The sequence below is a fragment of the Budorcas taxicolor genome, chromosome 11 (assembly GCF_023091745.1).
Source record: "Budorcas taxicolor isolate Tak-1 chromosome 11, Takin1.1, whole genome shotgun sequence".
NCBI lineage: Eukaryota > Metazoa > Chordata > Mammalia > Artiodactyla > Bovidae > Budorcas > Budorcas taxicolor.
Window position 1 is genome coordinate 179,785 of NC_068920.1, and position 16,619 is coordinate 196,403.

General features: G+C 49.5%; 1 protein-coding gene across 2 annotated transcripts in view; it reads left to right on the plus strand.

The window, feature by feature from the left end:
- Nucleotides 1–220: 220 nt before the first annotated feature.
- LOC128056421 (GMP reductase 1) overlaps nt 221–16,619 on the plus strand; it is a 60,387-nt gene continuing 43,988 nt past the window's right edge. The window contains exons 1-3 of one of the 2 annotated variants that reach the window (XR_008200167.1): nt 221–394; nt 9,890–10,009; nt 13,548–13,631. Coding sequence is in view for 1 of the 2 variants with exons in the window: in XM_052649185.1 (XP_052505145.1) it covers nt 308–394; nt 9,890–10,009; nt 13,548–13,631 (291 nt within the window). In the remaining variant the exon portion in view is untranslated. The remainder of the gene's footprint in view (nt 395–9,889; nt 10,010–13,547; nt 13,632–16,619) is intronic. The other variant, XM_052649185.1, reaches the window with a different exon arrangement.

The following is a 16,619-nucleotide window of genomic DNA, read 5'->3' on the forward strand; positions in this document are numbered from 1 at the left end:
GCCCGAGGCCTTAAGGGGGCCGCGTGCGCGCGGGCAGAGCAGCCGCCGCGGCACAGCCTTCCACCCTCGCGCTCCCGCGGCACCGCCCCCGTCCGCCGGAGCCCCTCCCCTCCCACCGGAGGCCCCGCCCCGTCCGCCGGAGCCCCGCCCCGCCCACCGGAGGCCCCGCCCCCGCCCGCCGGAGCCCCGCCCCGCCCGCCCTAACCTTCGCGGCTCCCCGCAAACCCCGCTCGTGTCCCGCGCCGCCTGTACTGCAGGAAGGATCTGCGGGCTCCAGCCGCGCCGGCCCGAGCGCGCTGCCCGCACCATGCCCCGCATAGATGCGGACCTCAAGCTGGACTTCAAAGATGTCCTGCTCCGACCCAAGCGAAGCAGCCTCAAGAGTCGAGCCGAGGTGGGGCCCTTGGAAAGCCGCATTGGTGTGGGATTGTTTGTTTTTTTCCGGGGTGGCGCGGGGGAGGTGGGTGAGAGCCGCTGTACTGTGTGCCCACCGCGCCTGCTTTTCAGTGTGTCTAGGGGTGGGTGGGACGCCGACCCCTTCTGCTCTTCTCACCACCGGAGAGAGGGAAAACCAGCTGGTTCCTTGCCAGGACAGGAGGTGTCTGTAAGAGGTCCGAGCTGTCCTTAAGGGGTCCGACTCTGGCCTAAAATCTTCAATGCGTCCGGTTGGGGCGGCGAGGGGAAAGGGACAGCGGAACTAAACCCCAGAGGAGCGAAGACCAAGTGATCAGCTGATTCAGAGTGACGGCGACGACAGGGGCCGGTTGAGGGGTGCATATAGGGTGAAAAGGACGCAGCAGAGCCCAGGTGTACAGGGACGGGGATTTTTTTGGCAGCGTCTCCCTGCGGAGAACTCCGACAGCTTTAGTATCAGGTCCAGCCATGGAATTTATTTTAGGAGGTCTGAAACACAGGGAAACTCCGGGGCAAAAGTTCAGGGTTTACTTTCTGCGTTTCAGTGACTTCTGGGAGGCACAGGCTGGGGACCTGTGCCTGGCGGCACCCCCTTACTGGACAGCTGGAGTCCAACCCAGTCTTCCAGAAGCTGGAAACACTGGGGTGCGGGTGTGGGGGCTAATGGGACCGCTGGGGGGCAGGGGTGGGGGCAGTTTTGCCCATTCTGCCTTAATAATGAGAGCAAAGCCTGAGGAACAGGTGGAGACCAGACTGGAAAGAGCTAGAGGGTGGGGGCAGGAGGAAGGTCAAGTCTTGAAGGATAAACTAGTTGCACAGATAGGCAGAATCCCCTGGAGATGTGTATATGTGTGATGGTGGCTTTGCTTGGGGCTTTGAGCTGGAGAGCAAGGTGAGGAACCTGCTGTGTCTGGAGGCAGGGGTTGCAGATGTAAACAGGGGGAGGCTGAGCCAGCATAGGTTTCTCCACCGCACCCCCCCTCCCCTTCCAGGACCATAAATAAATCCCCTTGCGAGGATCTGGGCTGCCTGCCTGCCTGCCTGTGCGGCTGGGACTCCTGACTGCAGTGCCTGGTGCTGCCAGCTGAGGGCTTGTTTGAATTAACTACAAGCCTCCTGCTTTAGCCAATAATCAGAACTAATCAACTCACTTTCTCAAGCTGGAGGGTTGGCAGCTGGAGCCCAGACTGGAAGAGGTGGGGAATGAGTAACCCTTGTCACTCTGGATTGGTCAGCTCTCTTCCTGCCCTTCACTGTGTCACTTGGAAGAACACTGAACAGCTTGGATGGCAGGGCCCAGACTCCTGAAGTCTCAGCAGTAGCTGGTACCTGAGTCCACACTGAGACGAGATGTGGGGATTTGGGGCAGACTAATAATTTGGTGGCAGCAATAATCTAAATATTGGGTTCACTTAGTAAAGAAAAAGTTATTTTGAGAAAAATCATATATTTAAAGCAAGGATGTATTATGTGTATTTTCTGAAGCAGGAAACCTCTTGTAAAACATTCAGAATTTGTGTTTGTTGTTGTTGTTCAGTTGCTTAGTCGTGCCTGACTCTTTGCAACCCCTCGGACTGCAATACACCAAGCTTCCCTGTCCTTCACTATCTCCCAGAGTTTGCTCAAACTCATGTCCCTTGAGTCGATGATGCCATCCAACCATCTCATCCTCTGTCACCCCCTTCTTCTGCACTAGAATGAATTACTCTTTTCCAGGGAATAGTATGACGTTGTCTTGAGTCATCTGGTTTCGTAATTTGGGCTGACTGAAGCTGTTAATGTCCCAGCTTCCCATGATACATTGCAATCTACATGCACACACAGCAGTGAGATCTCAGTGCCCTTGAGAAGTGTTTTCAGATTTCCACGTTTGTGGGAGTTTACCAGCTCCCTTCCTGGAAACCTGAATTAACTGGCGTTGCCTTTCCATTTGGCTCCTATCATGGCTTAGCTGCCTGCTGGCCACCCCCATCACCGGACTGCCCGTTTCATTGATATTGAGGGACCTAGGAAGTGAATGGCACCCCACTCCAGTACTCTTGCCTGGAAAATTCCATGGACAGAGGAGCCTGGTAGGCTGCAGTCGGAGAAGGGTTGCTAAGAGTCGGACACAACTGAGTGACTTCACTTTCGTGCGTTGGAGAAGGAAATGGCAACTCACTCCAGTGTTCTTGCCTGGAGACTCCCAGGGACGGCGGAGCCTGGTGTGTTGCTGTCTATGGGGTCGCACAGAGTTGGACATGACTGAAGTGACTTAGCAGCAGCAGGAAGTAAATTGCTCAGTTGTGCCCTACTCTTTGCAACCCCACGGACTGTAGCCTGCCAGGCTCCACTGTCCATGGGATTCTCCAGGCAAGAATACTGGGGTGGGTTACCATTTTCTTCTCCAAGGGATCTTTCTAACCCAGGGATCAAACCCAGGTTTTCTGCATTGCAGGCAGACTCTTTGCCATCTGAGCCACCAGGGAAGCCCATTTGGATACCATCATGGTTTAGCTGCCTGTTGGCTACCCCCATCACCTGGCTGCCTGCTTCACTGATACTGAGGGATCTAGGAGGACCTCTAACCCCCTCTCAAGGTGTGCTCAGTGGGCTGTGGATGCCTGAAGTTTCCCATAGGCAGAGGAAAACTTTGCATTGTACGACCAGGTATCATCCTGAAGTGCATGCCCCCAGGCACGGGGATATCTGAATGTAAATTTGAAACTAAATGGTAAATGGCCGGACTTTGAGCCCAGCCCTAGAGCAGATGTGAGTGGAGCCAGGAGAGCAAACAGCCCCCATGATAGCAGTCTGGCTGGGAGGGGAGCCTGGTGACTGTTGACAAGATGCATCGCTGCTACAGCTTTGCTCAGAGCTGGACCAGCTGCAGGATCCACCAGACAAGTGAGCAGGAAATGGAGAGAAAGGCAGGGTGCCCTCACACTCAAGGTTAGTGCTCCTGCCAGGGCATTGCCACAAGTGTCACAGGAAATGAACCTGAGATCAGCTCCCGGAGGCTAAGGGTACAAGTGGAGACAGCCCAGGTGGCCTTCCTGTGGTTGTACCACGTCAACAGCCATTGTCAGCTGTCCCTCCATTGTCTGTGCTCCTGTCTCCACAAGTCCTCGGGCCGCAGGAATAGAGGGCCACAGGGCTGCATTTAGGTAGTGTTTTCAGAGGAAGGGACATGTTGGTTGGGCAAGACCTCTGCCACACTGACGGGGTGACCTCATCCCTGACTGCCTGAGAATTTTCTTCCTTTGGACCCATTCCTTGCTCCAGAGTCCCATCCTTGTCCTTAAGCTAGTAAGATGTTTAAAGAAAACCACAAACCTAACGGCACAACCATAATGTTGGAAGTCGGACAGTGAAGGAGTTTGCAGCGGAAAACTGGTCACTTGGGCTGGGGCAGACAAGACATAACCCAATGAGTGATCAATCTCCTAAATGCTCCGTAGTCTTTTTCTCACCAGAGGTCCGGTGAGAAATGGACCAGCTCTGGTGAGTTCTGGTCCAGCTTCAGTGGACAGCAGGCTGGTCTGAGAGGAGCAAGACCGTGGCAGAGTAGAGAGGATATTGGCTGGAAGAAAGGAGACCTGGGTTCTTCCATGCTCTGAGCCAGTTGTGTTATTTCCTGGGCTCTGTGTTTTCTGGGGCCACTGTAACAAAGTACCATAGACCGACTGACTCATACAACAGGGATTTATTGTCTCTCAGTTCTGGAAGCCCCGGGTCAAGATTTCAGCAGGGTGGGTTCCTGCTGAGAGCTATGAGGGAGAATCTTCCTTGCCTCTCCCCTTCCTTCAGGTTGTTGATGCACAGCCTGGTTATTCCTTGGCTGCAAGCATTGTTCAATCTCTGCCTTCCCCATCAATCAGCATTCTCCCTTGCTGTGTGTCTCTGTCCAAAGTCCCACTTTTTATAAGAACACTAGTCATACTGGAGTGGGACCTACCTTAATGATCTCATCTTACCTTGATTACCCAAAAGACCTTATCTCCAAAAAGGTCATGTTCACAGGTACTGAACTGGTTGGTATTTCAATGCCTTTTGGAGGAGAGACAGTTCCAACTGTAACAGCCTCTGTAAATGTTGCTCTGTAACACTGGAGGGTTTGACTAGGCTTGCTTTTCATGAATGCATCAGAATCACCTAGGAAGACACTCCTAAATACTGTGTCTCCTTCACAAAGGTTCTGATTTATGAGGTTGGGGCGGATTGAGCATGTGTATTTTGGGAATCATCATGTGTGATTCTGATGTGCACACAGGTGCCAGGGGCTGGCCACTGGAGCCTTTGCACAGTGGAGCATCGTCATTTTGTGGTGATATGCGGCTGCACGTGCTTCCATGAATCCTGACAACTGATGGGGAAACATCCAGGGGACCAGGCACGTTCAGAGGGCCGGGCTGGGGCCACCACACATTGCCCTGAAAGACTGGGAGCCAAAACACGATCCCATCCTTACCCTTAGCCAGACATTAATTATTTGCACCCTTCTGAGCCACTCGGACCACAGCAGGGAAAGGCATTGCCCTGCACTTATAGTCCACACGTGAGACCGGTACCAAGTAACACAGAGAATTGCTTTAATCAGCACCATCCATAGATTTAGGCAAAAGAAGCCCCTGCCTCAGACCCCATTTTTGTCCCTTCTCATTGGACAGAGCTGAAGGCTCGGCCTTTCCCTCTGGGCCGTGCTCTAGATACTCAGGATCCTGAATTTCCTGCCCAGATGACTTTGAACTGATTCCAGGGCCTGCACAGGGCAAGAGGGCAGGGGGCAGGTGGGTGGGGGGTGGGGAGCCTTCCCCAGGTGTGTTTTCTAGCGGCCAGCCATGCTGCTCAGATGCTTGCCTGTCTATCTCAGAGAGTGGCCAGGTCACTGCTGTTTGAGGGATAGGCGTGTGGACATAGAGGTTAGCAGGTAGACTGAAGTGTCCCTGTGTACACAAAAGGATGTGTGTGAGAGGAGATGGCCAGGACTGGCTCCCATGATGCCATGTTCTAGTGCTTTCCAGGCCCTTAATGAAACTGTTGTCCAGGAAGGAGGACAGAGCAAAATTTGTGCAGCAGCTTCTTATACATTGCTCCTGACATTGAGATATGTGGAAACGTGGTAGATGGGCTTCTGGTTGTACTTTGGGGCCCTCAAACAATGGGCTGTAGGACTGACTGTGATAAAAGTGAAAGTGTGTTGTTTGCCCAGTCATGTCTGACTCTTTGCGACTGCATGGGCTGTAGCCCACCAGGCTCCTCTGTCCATGGGCTTCTCCAGGCAAGAATTCTGGAGTGGGTTGCCATTCCCTTCTCCAGGGGATGCTCCTGACCCAGGGATTGAACCTGGGTCTCCTGCCTTGCAGGCAGATTCTTTACTGTCTGAGCCACTAGGGAAGCAAGAGCAGTTCAAACGTGTATTTTTGAGGTGGAAGAGGGGTGGCTTATTACTTAATGTGCCCTTTCAAATCAGGCTTAGCAGAGAGGGGGTTTGGAGGTGCTATATTTGGTGCCTTGACCAGCTGTGGCAGATTAAATGCCAAGTTTAGTTTCTGGTGGCTAGGATATTTAAAATATTTCTCTCAGCAAACAACTGGTCTGTTTTGGGGTGTGTGTTTGTGTGTCTTTCTTTCTGTGTACATAAGGTCAGAGCAGATGTTTTATTTCTCATTCCTAGAATTAAGGATTGCATAGACTCTGCCATGTGGAAGAGACTAGACATGAGGGGAAGAGTTCATTGTCAAGGCTGACCTCTTCCACGGAGAACAGTTTTTTGCCTACTGCCTATAGGTTTTTGGAGTGCCAAGAAAAAAAAAAAATACCATTGTGAGCTCAGCCAGGTGCAGAGTGTAGCTGCTCTTCCCATGCTTCTTGGAAGGAGTATTAGTAATTCGAGACCAAGAAATCCTGATTGTCCTGAGCCTGCGAAGCCAAAATGTTAGAGGGCCATTAGCAGCCCAGAAGGGTGCCATTAATAGTTCCCATCAGTTATCTTTCAGGATGCAGATTGAACTTGCTTCACTGAAGTAGAACCAAGCATGGTCATAAAGGAAGTGGGGGAAAGGGATGAGCGCCTCCCACCAGTGCCCCCGCAGTCACAGCATCTCTTTTCCCCTCGCTGATGCTGTTTAAGGCCGATGTCGTCATGTTGATGACCTCCTTGGCTCAGGAAGCTTTGTGTGTGTGGAGGAACAGGAGATGCGAAAAGGCCCAAAGACCTAGGTATCCCCTGGTGTCTTGACATGCTGATGGCAAAGCGAGAGTTCCTTCCTACAAATAGGTTCATCGGTACTGTTTTTTTTTACTAGATCCCGTGTGTACGTGTTACTATGCGGTATTTGTTTTTCTGACTCACTTCACTCTGTAACAGGCTCTAGGTTTATCCACCTCACTACAGCTGACCCAGGTACTGAGGAACCTATCTGCAGGACAGGAATGGAGACGCAGACGCAGAGAAGGGACTTGGGGACACAGCGGCTGAAGGAGAGGGTGTGGGGCGAACTGAGAAAGTAGCATTGACGGAAACTAGTCCAGCCACTATGGAGAACAGTGTGGAGATTCCTTAGAAAACTGGAAATAGAACTGCCTTATGACCTAGCAATCCCACTGCTGGGCATACACACCGAGGAAACCAGAATGGAAAGAGACACCTGTACCCCAGTGTTCATCGCAGCACTGTTTATAATAGCCAGGACATGGAAGCAACCTAGATGTCCATCAGCAGACGAATGGATAAGAAAGCTGTGGTACATATACACAATGGAGTATTACTCAGCCAGTAAAAAGAATACATCTGAATCAGTTCTAATGAGGTGGATGAAACTGGAGCCTATTATACAGAGTGAAGTAAGCCAGAAAGAAAAACACCAATACAGTATACTAACACATATGTATGGAATTTAGAAAGAAGGTAACGATAACCCTGTATGCGAGAGAACAAAAGAGACACAGATGTATAGAACAGTCTTTTGGACTCTGTGGGAGAGGGCGAGGGTGGGATGATTTGGGAGAATGGCATTGAAACATGTATAATATCATATAAAAAACGAATTGCCAGTCCAGGTTCGATGCAGGATGCTTGGGGCTGTTGCACTGGGATGAAGCAGAGGGATGGGATGGGGAGGGAGGTGGGAGAGGGTTCAGGATGGGGAACACGTGTACACCCCTGGCAGATTCATGTTGATGTATGGCAAAACCAATATAATATTGTAAAGTAATTAGCCTCCAATTAAAATAAACAAATTTAAATTTAAAAAAAAGAAAAAAAAATAGCATTGACATGTATACACTGGTGGTGGTGGTGGTGGTTTAGTCACTAAGTTGTGTCCAACTCTTGCAACCCCGTAGATTGTAGCCCGCTAGGCTCCTCTGCCCATGGGATTCTCCAGGCAGGAATATTGGAGCAGGTTGCCATTTCCTTCTCCAGGGGATCTTCCCAACCCAGGGACTGAACCCAGGTCTCCTGCATTCCAGGCAGATTCTCTACCAGCTGAGCCACAAGAGAAGCCCAAGAATACTGGAGTGGGTAGCCTATCCCTTCTCCAGCGGATTTTCCCATCCCAGGAATCAAACCAGAGTCTCCTGCACTGCAGGTGGATTCTTTACCAACTGAGCTAGCAGGGAAGCCATGTGTACACTGCCGTGTGTAAAACAGATAGCTAGTGGGAAATTGCTGTATAACACGGAGCTAAGCCTGGCACTGTGTGATGACCTAGAAGGATGGGGTGGATGAGGGGAGGGACAATATAATTATGCCTGATTCACATTGTATGGCAGAAGCCAACACAACAGTGTAAAGCAATTTTTATTAAAAAATAAAAAAAATAGAAAGTTACTTCCAACGAAAAATAAAAGGCTCTAGATAAACACTGGTAGGAAATGATTATTGCCATGGTCCTTAGTAAGCCAGGATTAATGTAGGTCCAGATTCTTGCGGCAGCTTAAGATTCACACCTGGGTTTGTGCTGCCAGTTCTGGCTTGGGGAAGCGCCCCCTTGCTTCCGTGCAGGCTGTGTCCCACAGGGTCCAACTGAGGAAACAGGACTGAATATTTAAAACAGGAAATTTAATACGAGGCAGCATGGCTCAGCAGAGATGCCAGAGGGGATATGAGGGACCCCAGAGATTGGCTGCAGAGAAACCACTTCCAAAGGGGAGGGTCCCAAGGCCTGGGATCACTCTGAGCTAGAACCTCAACCTGGCAGGCCATGGCCGAGGGGGTCTGCAGAACTACTCTGCTTGGACCCAGGCCTGTCTCCTCCCTTGCCCCACCAGTGACCCCATTGGCCAAACCCAGCCAGAAACCAGCGTGGGAAGTGGAGCCTATGGTGGTGTGTGTGTGTGTTGGGGGGTCCTTAGATAAGAGCAGAGCACTTAGATAAGAGCAGGCATAGGATGAGCACTGCATCTGGGCACATACGTGGCTGCCTTTGTATGGCAGCCGGAGATCTGGCCCACGTTGAGGCCGTGATTTAAATTCTGCTAGCTCTTGGCGTGGAGAAGGCAATGGCACCGCACTCCAGGACTCTTGCCTGGAAAATCCCATGGACGGAGGAGCCTGGTAGGCTGCAGTCCATGGGGTTGCAAAGAGGTGGACACGACTGAGTGACTTCCCTTTCACTTTTCACTTTCATGCATTGGAGAAGGAAATGGCAACCCACTCCAGAATTCTTGCCTGGAGAATCCCGGGGACGGGGGAGCCTGGTGGGCTGCCGTCTATGGGGTCACACAGAGTTGGACATGACTGAGGTGACTTAGCAGCAGCAGCTCTTGGCGAACACCTGGCCCTACTCACTGCTTTTGCTGAGCCCACCTTCCTGGCTTAGCTCTCGTTCTGGATTCTTGATCACTTGAGTTAGTCATAAATACCCTGAAGCTGGAATTAGGGTAGAATTGGAGCTGTGTTTGCAAATCAGAAACCAGTGGTTATGTGCACAGTCGTGGCTATCTTTGAAAGATGCTGGTTGTCATGAAACAGTGGAGAAGGTTGAAGGCAAGGGGATTAATGGGGGTTGCTGACTGCAGGGTGAAGGTGAAGTGCCTGGTTCTCTCCGAAGGTGGGAATTAAAGGGAGAGTCTTGAATGGCAGGGAAGACTGGAGTGGATTTTCCCAGAAGGGAAACTGTCCCTCCAGAAGTGGAGAACAGTGACTTGTGTGTGGTGTTCGAGGCTGGCATGAAGCAGGCTGGCGACAGAAGGTGGCAGGGGATGGGAAGGAGAGAGCTTCCCCTTTGGAGGCTAGGCTTGATGGCAGAACATGCGGTGCCTTGTCCTGGTTTCTTGAGGATCGCAAGGAGCTGGGTTCTGTTTTTGCACCGGGATAACAACCCATGATTCCATTTCCTCAGGGACTCGCTTGTGTTTGGAACCCCTGGCCCAACCCCTAAGAGGACCCAGGGACATACACTTCCTTCGTGTCTTTTCATTCACTGCAAACTCTAGAAATTCTGCCCCAATCACATAAAGAACCAAGGACTTCTTTTCCCTCTTGCAATAGGTGGACCTTGAGCGAACCTTCACATTTCGGAACTCGAAGCAGACCTACTCGGGGATTCCCATCATTGTGGCCAACATGGACACCGTGGGGACGTTTGAGATGGCAGTGGTGATGTCACAGGTAGGACGGTGGGCTTTTTCCCTCTGGTGCTCACACTAGACAGGTTGTCATACATAGGGGAGAGGAGAAAAGTGAGACATTTCAGGTCATTCACTTTGGCCAAACTAATTGGTTCTGAGTCTGATTGTTGTTTGGAAGCCCTTCTTTTTCTCTCTTCCATCAGAAGGTGGGTAGAGTCTGGACTTCACATTCAATGAGATGGTCTAGATCTGATGCCCAAAGCTCAGCTTCTTTGTACATTGGTGCCAATCAAATCTCAGAGACCATCTTTAATCATTAACTTCTCCCACCTGGAGGGTGTTTCAGTATCTGCAGTATAGCTCAAAGATATCGTCGTGTGTATCCCTTGATGGGGAGTTTTGGGTGAAGTAGAAAAGGATAGCTTTATTGCTTTGCCATTGAATCTACCTGCAATGGAGGAGACTTGGGTTCAATCCCTGGGTCAGGAAGATCCCCTGGAGAAGGAAATGGCAACTCACTCCAGGATTCTTGCCTGGAGAATCTCATGGACAGAGGAGCCTGGGGGCTATATATAGTCCATGGAGTCACAAAGAGTCGGACATGACTGAGCGACTAACATACTCATTGCTTTGCCAGGCAAAGGGGGACACAATGGACTAATGAATTCAAAACTGTGTGTCTGCACTTGGGGATGATAGTGACAAGTTTTGTAGTAATTGTTCAAAGAGGGTGTGATCAGCTCTCAGACATTCCTCTGATGGGTTGGTGGTAAGGTAAGGAGTCAGTGTTTTCAACCTTCAGGTCCAGCTGTGTGCGGTCTACAGGCTTGTGGGCACCATGAGAAGTAGTGTCAGTCACTCAGTCGTGTCTGACTCTTTGGTGGCCCCTGGACGGTAGCCCACCAGGCTCCTCTGTCCATGATGTTCTCAAGGCAAGAATACTAGAGTGGGTTGCCATTCCCTTCTCTAGGGGTCTTCCCGACCCGGGGATCGAACCCGTGTTTCCTGCACTGGCAGGCGGATTCTTTACCGTCTGAGCCACTAGGAGGGTGGGCAGCATACCATCCTTAATCATTAACTTCTGCCACCTGGGAGGTGTTTCGGTATCTGCAAAATAGCTCAAAGATACAGTCGTGTGTATCCTTTGATGGGGAAACAGGACCTTGCTCCCAGGCTGCTCCTCACTGTTGTTGCTTGCTGGTCTCCCCTCCCTTGCCTAATCAGTAACTGTTTGAATCTGCCCATTGGAACTCAGGGAAGGTTATGGAGGCTGAGTGAAGGCTGTTTCCTATAATCAAAGCAATGGGGGACACTGAAAAGCTGTGCCCAGGAGCCTCACAGGACCCCACTCAGTTTCAGACCTGCATCCATTTCTTCCTTGAAAATGCCTGTGATAGTTTTGGAAATTAGAGATACAAAACGAAGTTGGATGTCATGCCATATTACAGTGTTAGAGAAGTGTCACATTTAGTAGAAGAGCGACAGCACCTTTAAAAAGACAGAATCACTTTGCTCTGTAGCATTTATTATATCACAATATAGAAACTGTAGGTGCCAAGCACTGGATGGAATGTGGATGAGGTGGTCACAACTCCACCAGAGACAGACAGGAGAGGTCACTTGGCCCAAGGCGTTTAGGCAAATAGACAAAGAGCTGAGATGCAAACCCAGACTGACTCCAGCATCAGGGACCTGCCTCCCAACTTACACTGGCAGATCATAGTACTGATATAAGCTCAAGGTCCCTGGAGCCGGCTGCTCTCTTTCTGCCTGCAAAGAGACTAGTATCCTGGGCTTGGGAAAATAAAGGCAAAGCTACTGTGGGCAGAACCTTCATCTCACACATCTGTGTCTGCATTTGGATTCAAGGTTCAGTGCATCTTAACTCATCATCGATGTGAAATGTGTGTTTCTGATGCTCAGAGTCTGTGCATCTATTTCCGTAGACAATGCCTGCCAAGTGAAAAGATAAATCCAGTTAGTTGAAAGAGCTTCTTGCTGTGGGCAGCACGTCTAACTTCAGGAGGTGCTGGGATTCATTATTAGCCAGTGATTAGAAGGAAGATTTTCAAACAAATTACGAACTCACCAAATAGTGAAGGGGGTGGTCTGCCTGAGGTCTGAGGCCAGGATCAGTTGCATCGTCGGTCCACCCTCAGCCCCTGTTGAGCTTTGGGCCGGAGGCTAACAATTTAATTGGAAAAGGGATTTGTGGTTGTTTTTTTTTTCTCCCTATCTTTCCCCTCACTCTGCTGTGATCAGCCATTGCTCTTCATGAATTATGTATTTGTGTAAAAGTGCATGGAATCAGGGAGCGATTAATAGCCCTGATTAATTCACATATCAGATTACTGTTTCATGAGAAACAGAGAACTTGCTAGGCTCTTCCCATTTGCACAGGAAAGACTTTCCATAAATGAGACAGTGTTCATTGAAATAACTAATCATGTGTGGGTCCTATGAATTTTCCGTTTCTAGAATGCTGAGTTAGTTCCTTGCATCAGTGAAGTCAGAGAATTTTTCAATGGGGGAGAGACTGAGAGAATTTTGGAGTGAGGCCCCTATATAGGAGGAGGAGGAGCCTGGGTTCTGCATTCAGATTTGAGTTTGATTCTGTCCTTTGCCCCCTTTTTGCCAAGCAGTTGTTAAATGTCTTAAATGTAAGTTTCTTAAGTCCCATCTTTGCCCACGAAGTTACTGCTATTGTACAAAGTTGTTCTGAGAAGTACATGAAATAATGTATGTGAAGTTCTTACGCAAAATAGATGTTCAGTAACCCCTTGCTGGGTTGATGGTCATAGTTTTAGAATTAGGATTTATGTGCTTCCTTCCCTCAAGAATACCAGCTGCCTGATGGGTTTAGGTTTTAGCAGGAAATGTTTAGGTCATGAACACAAAGAGAAGCTTTCGGGTAGAAGCTGAGGTTCTTTTGGGTTGACTAAGCATCACTAAGCTCCAATACTTTGGCCACCTGCTGTGAAGCGCTGACTCATTGGAAAAGACTGTGATGCTGGGAAAGATTGAGGGCAGAAGGGGGCAACAGAGGAGGGTGAGATGGTTGGATGGCATCACCAACTCAATGGACATGAGTTTGAGTGAACTTTGGGAGAGAGTGGACAGGAATGCCTGGCATGATGCAGTCCATGGGGCTGCAAAGAGTCAGACACAACATAGCCACTGAACAAGAAGAAGAAGCATCACTTTGCCTTCGGGCTGTGCTGCTGACTAGCAGGAGACCAGCCCTCTGGGCTGCTCTTGGCCTGTCACATGTGGGCTGGACCAGGGCTCTCAGAACCCTCTCTCATCCTCTCCCACCCCTGCCTCCTGGCATTGCCTCCTAAATCTTGAATGCTGTGTTGGCTGATGAGATTAGAATGGAAAACACGGTCCTGTGATTTCCCTGGTTACACCTTCCTCTGTTTGGGGCTCCTCGGAGCAGATTCAAAGCAAGTGAAGCGTGAATGGCTGGAACACTGGATGGTTTTGTCTTGGTGGTTTAACCTCGCAATATGGAGGAAGGCGGGGCAGGGTTCCCTTGGCTTCTCGTCCTAAAGGTGCCTTTCTGTTTTGTTTCCTAGCACTCCATGTTTACAGCGATTCACAAGCATTATACCCTGGATGACTGGAAGCTCTTTGCAGCTAATCACCCAGAATGCCTGCAGGTAAGACTACCCTGGTTATAAATGACCTTTGTTGCCCAGGAAACCGACAACGATTTCCAGGAAAGGAAATGGTCAGGGTAGTCAAAAGGATTTGAGTTGGCAGCAGATAGACACACAGACTCCCAGGAGATAGTGAAAGACAGGGAAGCCTGGTGCCCTGTAGTCGACTTAGCAACTGAACAATAACAACAGACACGCAGTCCCAGAGAGATATTGGGGAAGGCAATAGTGAATCCCCAGCCCTTGATTGTTGCTAGGAATTTGCCAAGGAAACCTGTTCTATACTCCTTTTTAAAAATATGATTTACCTATAAGGAACATATTTTTTTCCCTTGGAAAGTGAAGTGTTTTGTCATGAGAGCTTGCGGAGGTCCCAGCAAGGTCAATCCTGCCAGGGATTGAGTCCATTCCAAACATGCCTTTTATCTAGACAAAAACATCTAATTATAATAAGTTATAAATGGAGCTGAATATGATGGAGCAGAATAAACAGTATGCTCTCCAGGATGACTTTAGTGAGAAAGGCAGATAGCACCAAGTGTTGGTGCAGCAGTTGGAACCCTCTGCCGTGCTGGTGGGAATGTAACATGGTGCCACTGCTTTGGAAGACAGTTCAGCAATTTCTCAGAAGGTTCAGCATAGGAGTTACCATATCACCTAACAATTCTATTCCTAGAATAGACCCAACAGATATAAAAATGTATGTTCACACAAAACCTTATACACGAATATTGCCCATGGACTACAGACCACCAGGGTCCTCTGTCCCTGAGGATGCTCCAGGCAAGAATACTGGCGTGGATTGCCGTGCCCTCCTCCAGGGGATCATCCCAACCCAGGGATCGAGCCCCGGTCTCTCATGTCTCCCGCATTGCAGGCAGATTCTTTACCATCTGAACCACCAGGGAAGCCCACACAGATATTCACAGTAGCACTCTTCATGGAAGCCAAATGGTGGAGACAACCCAAGTGCCCATCAGCTGATGAACAAACAAAACCTAGTATACACATAGGGCGGAATATTCAGCTAAGAAGGGCAATAAAGTATTGATTCATGCTACAACATGAATGAACCTTGGAAATGAAACTGTTCACCTCAAACTGGGACTTGGACACACACAGCTGGGACTCAAACCCAAGCAAACCCACGGTCTTTCAGCTGAACTCACACACTGGGGTTTCAGGACCTAATGAAGCTCAAGTTCTTGATGTTTCATCGCAGAAAGAATTCAGCGAGAGACAGAGTGATAGGTGTGCTGCCTGCCAAGTGGCTTCAGTTGGGTCTGACTCTTTATGACCCCATGGACTGTAGCCCACCAGGCTCTTCTGTCCGTAGGGATTTCCAGGCAAGAATACTGAAGTGAGTTGCCATGCCCTCCTCCAGGGGATCTTCCTGATCCAGGGATCAAACCCACTTCTCTTATGTCTCCTGCATTGGCGGGCAGGTCCTTTACCACTCATGCCACCTGGGAAGCCCAGAGAGATAGGTAAGAAGCGGATTTATTTGAAAGGAACACATGCCACAGGGTGTGGGCCATCTCAGAAGGCAGGAGTGGCCTTGAAAGGTGGTACTAGTGCTCAGTTGCCTCGGTTTTGTCTGACTCTTTGCAAGTCTCTGGACTGTAGCCTGACCGGCTCCCCTGTTCATGGGATTCTCCGGGAAAGGACACAGGAGTGGGTTGTCTTGCCTTTCTCAAGGGGATCTTCCCGACGCAGAGACTGAACCCACCTCTGTTACATCTGCTGCATTGGCAGGCAGTTTCTTTTAGCACTAGCGTCACCTGGGAAGTTTGAAATGTGGTGTGGTTAGCTTTTATGGGGTACTTCCCTGGTGTCTCAGTTGGTAAAGAATCTGCCTGCTATGTGGGAGACCCAAGTTTGATCCCTGGGTCAGGAAGATCCCCTGGAGAGGGGCATGGCAACCCACTCTCGTATTCTTCCCTGGAGAAATTCCATGGACAGAGGAGCCTGGCGGACTACAGTCCATGGGGTCGCAAAGAATCAGACTCGACTGAGCTGAGTGACTTAACACTTTCAACTTTGCACTTTCACTAGCTTCTATGGCTTGGGTAATTTCATAGGATAATGAGTGGGAGGATTATTCCAACTTTTTTGGTGAGGGGGTGGAGATTTCCAGGAACTGGGCCACTGCCAACTCTTTGGTCCTTGATGGGCAGCCTTGGAACTGTCATGGTGCCTGTGGGTGTGTCGTTTAGCTTGCCGATGTGTCACAGTGAGCATGTACTGAGGCTCAGTTTCTAGTGGAAGTCTGCTCGTCCTCCATCTTGAATGCATTTGATTCTGATCAGTTGATGTTGATGGGTTCCAACATCCTCCTGTCCATGGTTACTCAGCAGCTAGTTGTGATTTTGATGTTCTCGCAGAAGATAAGCACACGTCCTTTTTGCTCACCATCACTGTGACGTGCTAAGTCGAATTAGTAATTGAACAACAACGGTGACCATTTACGTTGTGTCCTTGGTCTGTGTCATTCTTTTAAAGCTCATGCCCTGCCCGCTTCACTCTTGTTTCAAAAACAGTTTGCTAAGTGAAAAAGCCAGACACAAAAAGCCTTGTATATGATTCTATTTACATGAAATGTTGAGACAAGGGAAACCTGGAGACGGAAGTGGATTAGTTGAGAGTGAGGGCTAAAGGGTGTGGAGATTTCTCTGGGGAGTTGATGAAATGTTCTAGAATTGATTGTGGTGATGGTTGCACAGCTCTGAATATACTAAAACCCACTAAATTGTGCACTTTAAATAGAGGAAGTGTGTGTGACTAGATCTCAATAAAGGTGTTACTGAGAAAAAATACAGGCGGTTTGAAAATGATAAAGGCCCCAATAGAACATGCCAGTCTTTGATCCTGCATCTTGATCCTGGCACCCTTGGTGGTCCTGCATCCATGCCAAAGAGACATCTCTACACTGCAGATGATTTCCTCCATGGTCAGATCATCTGGATTGGAAAGTGACTTCCTATTGTA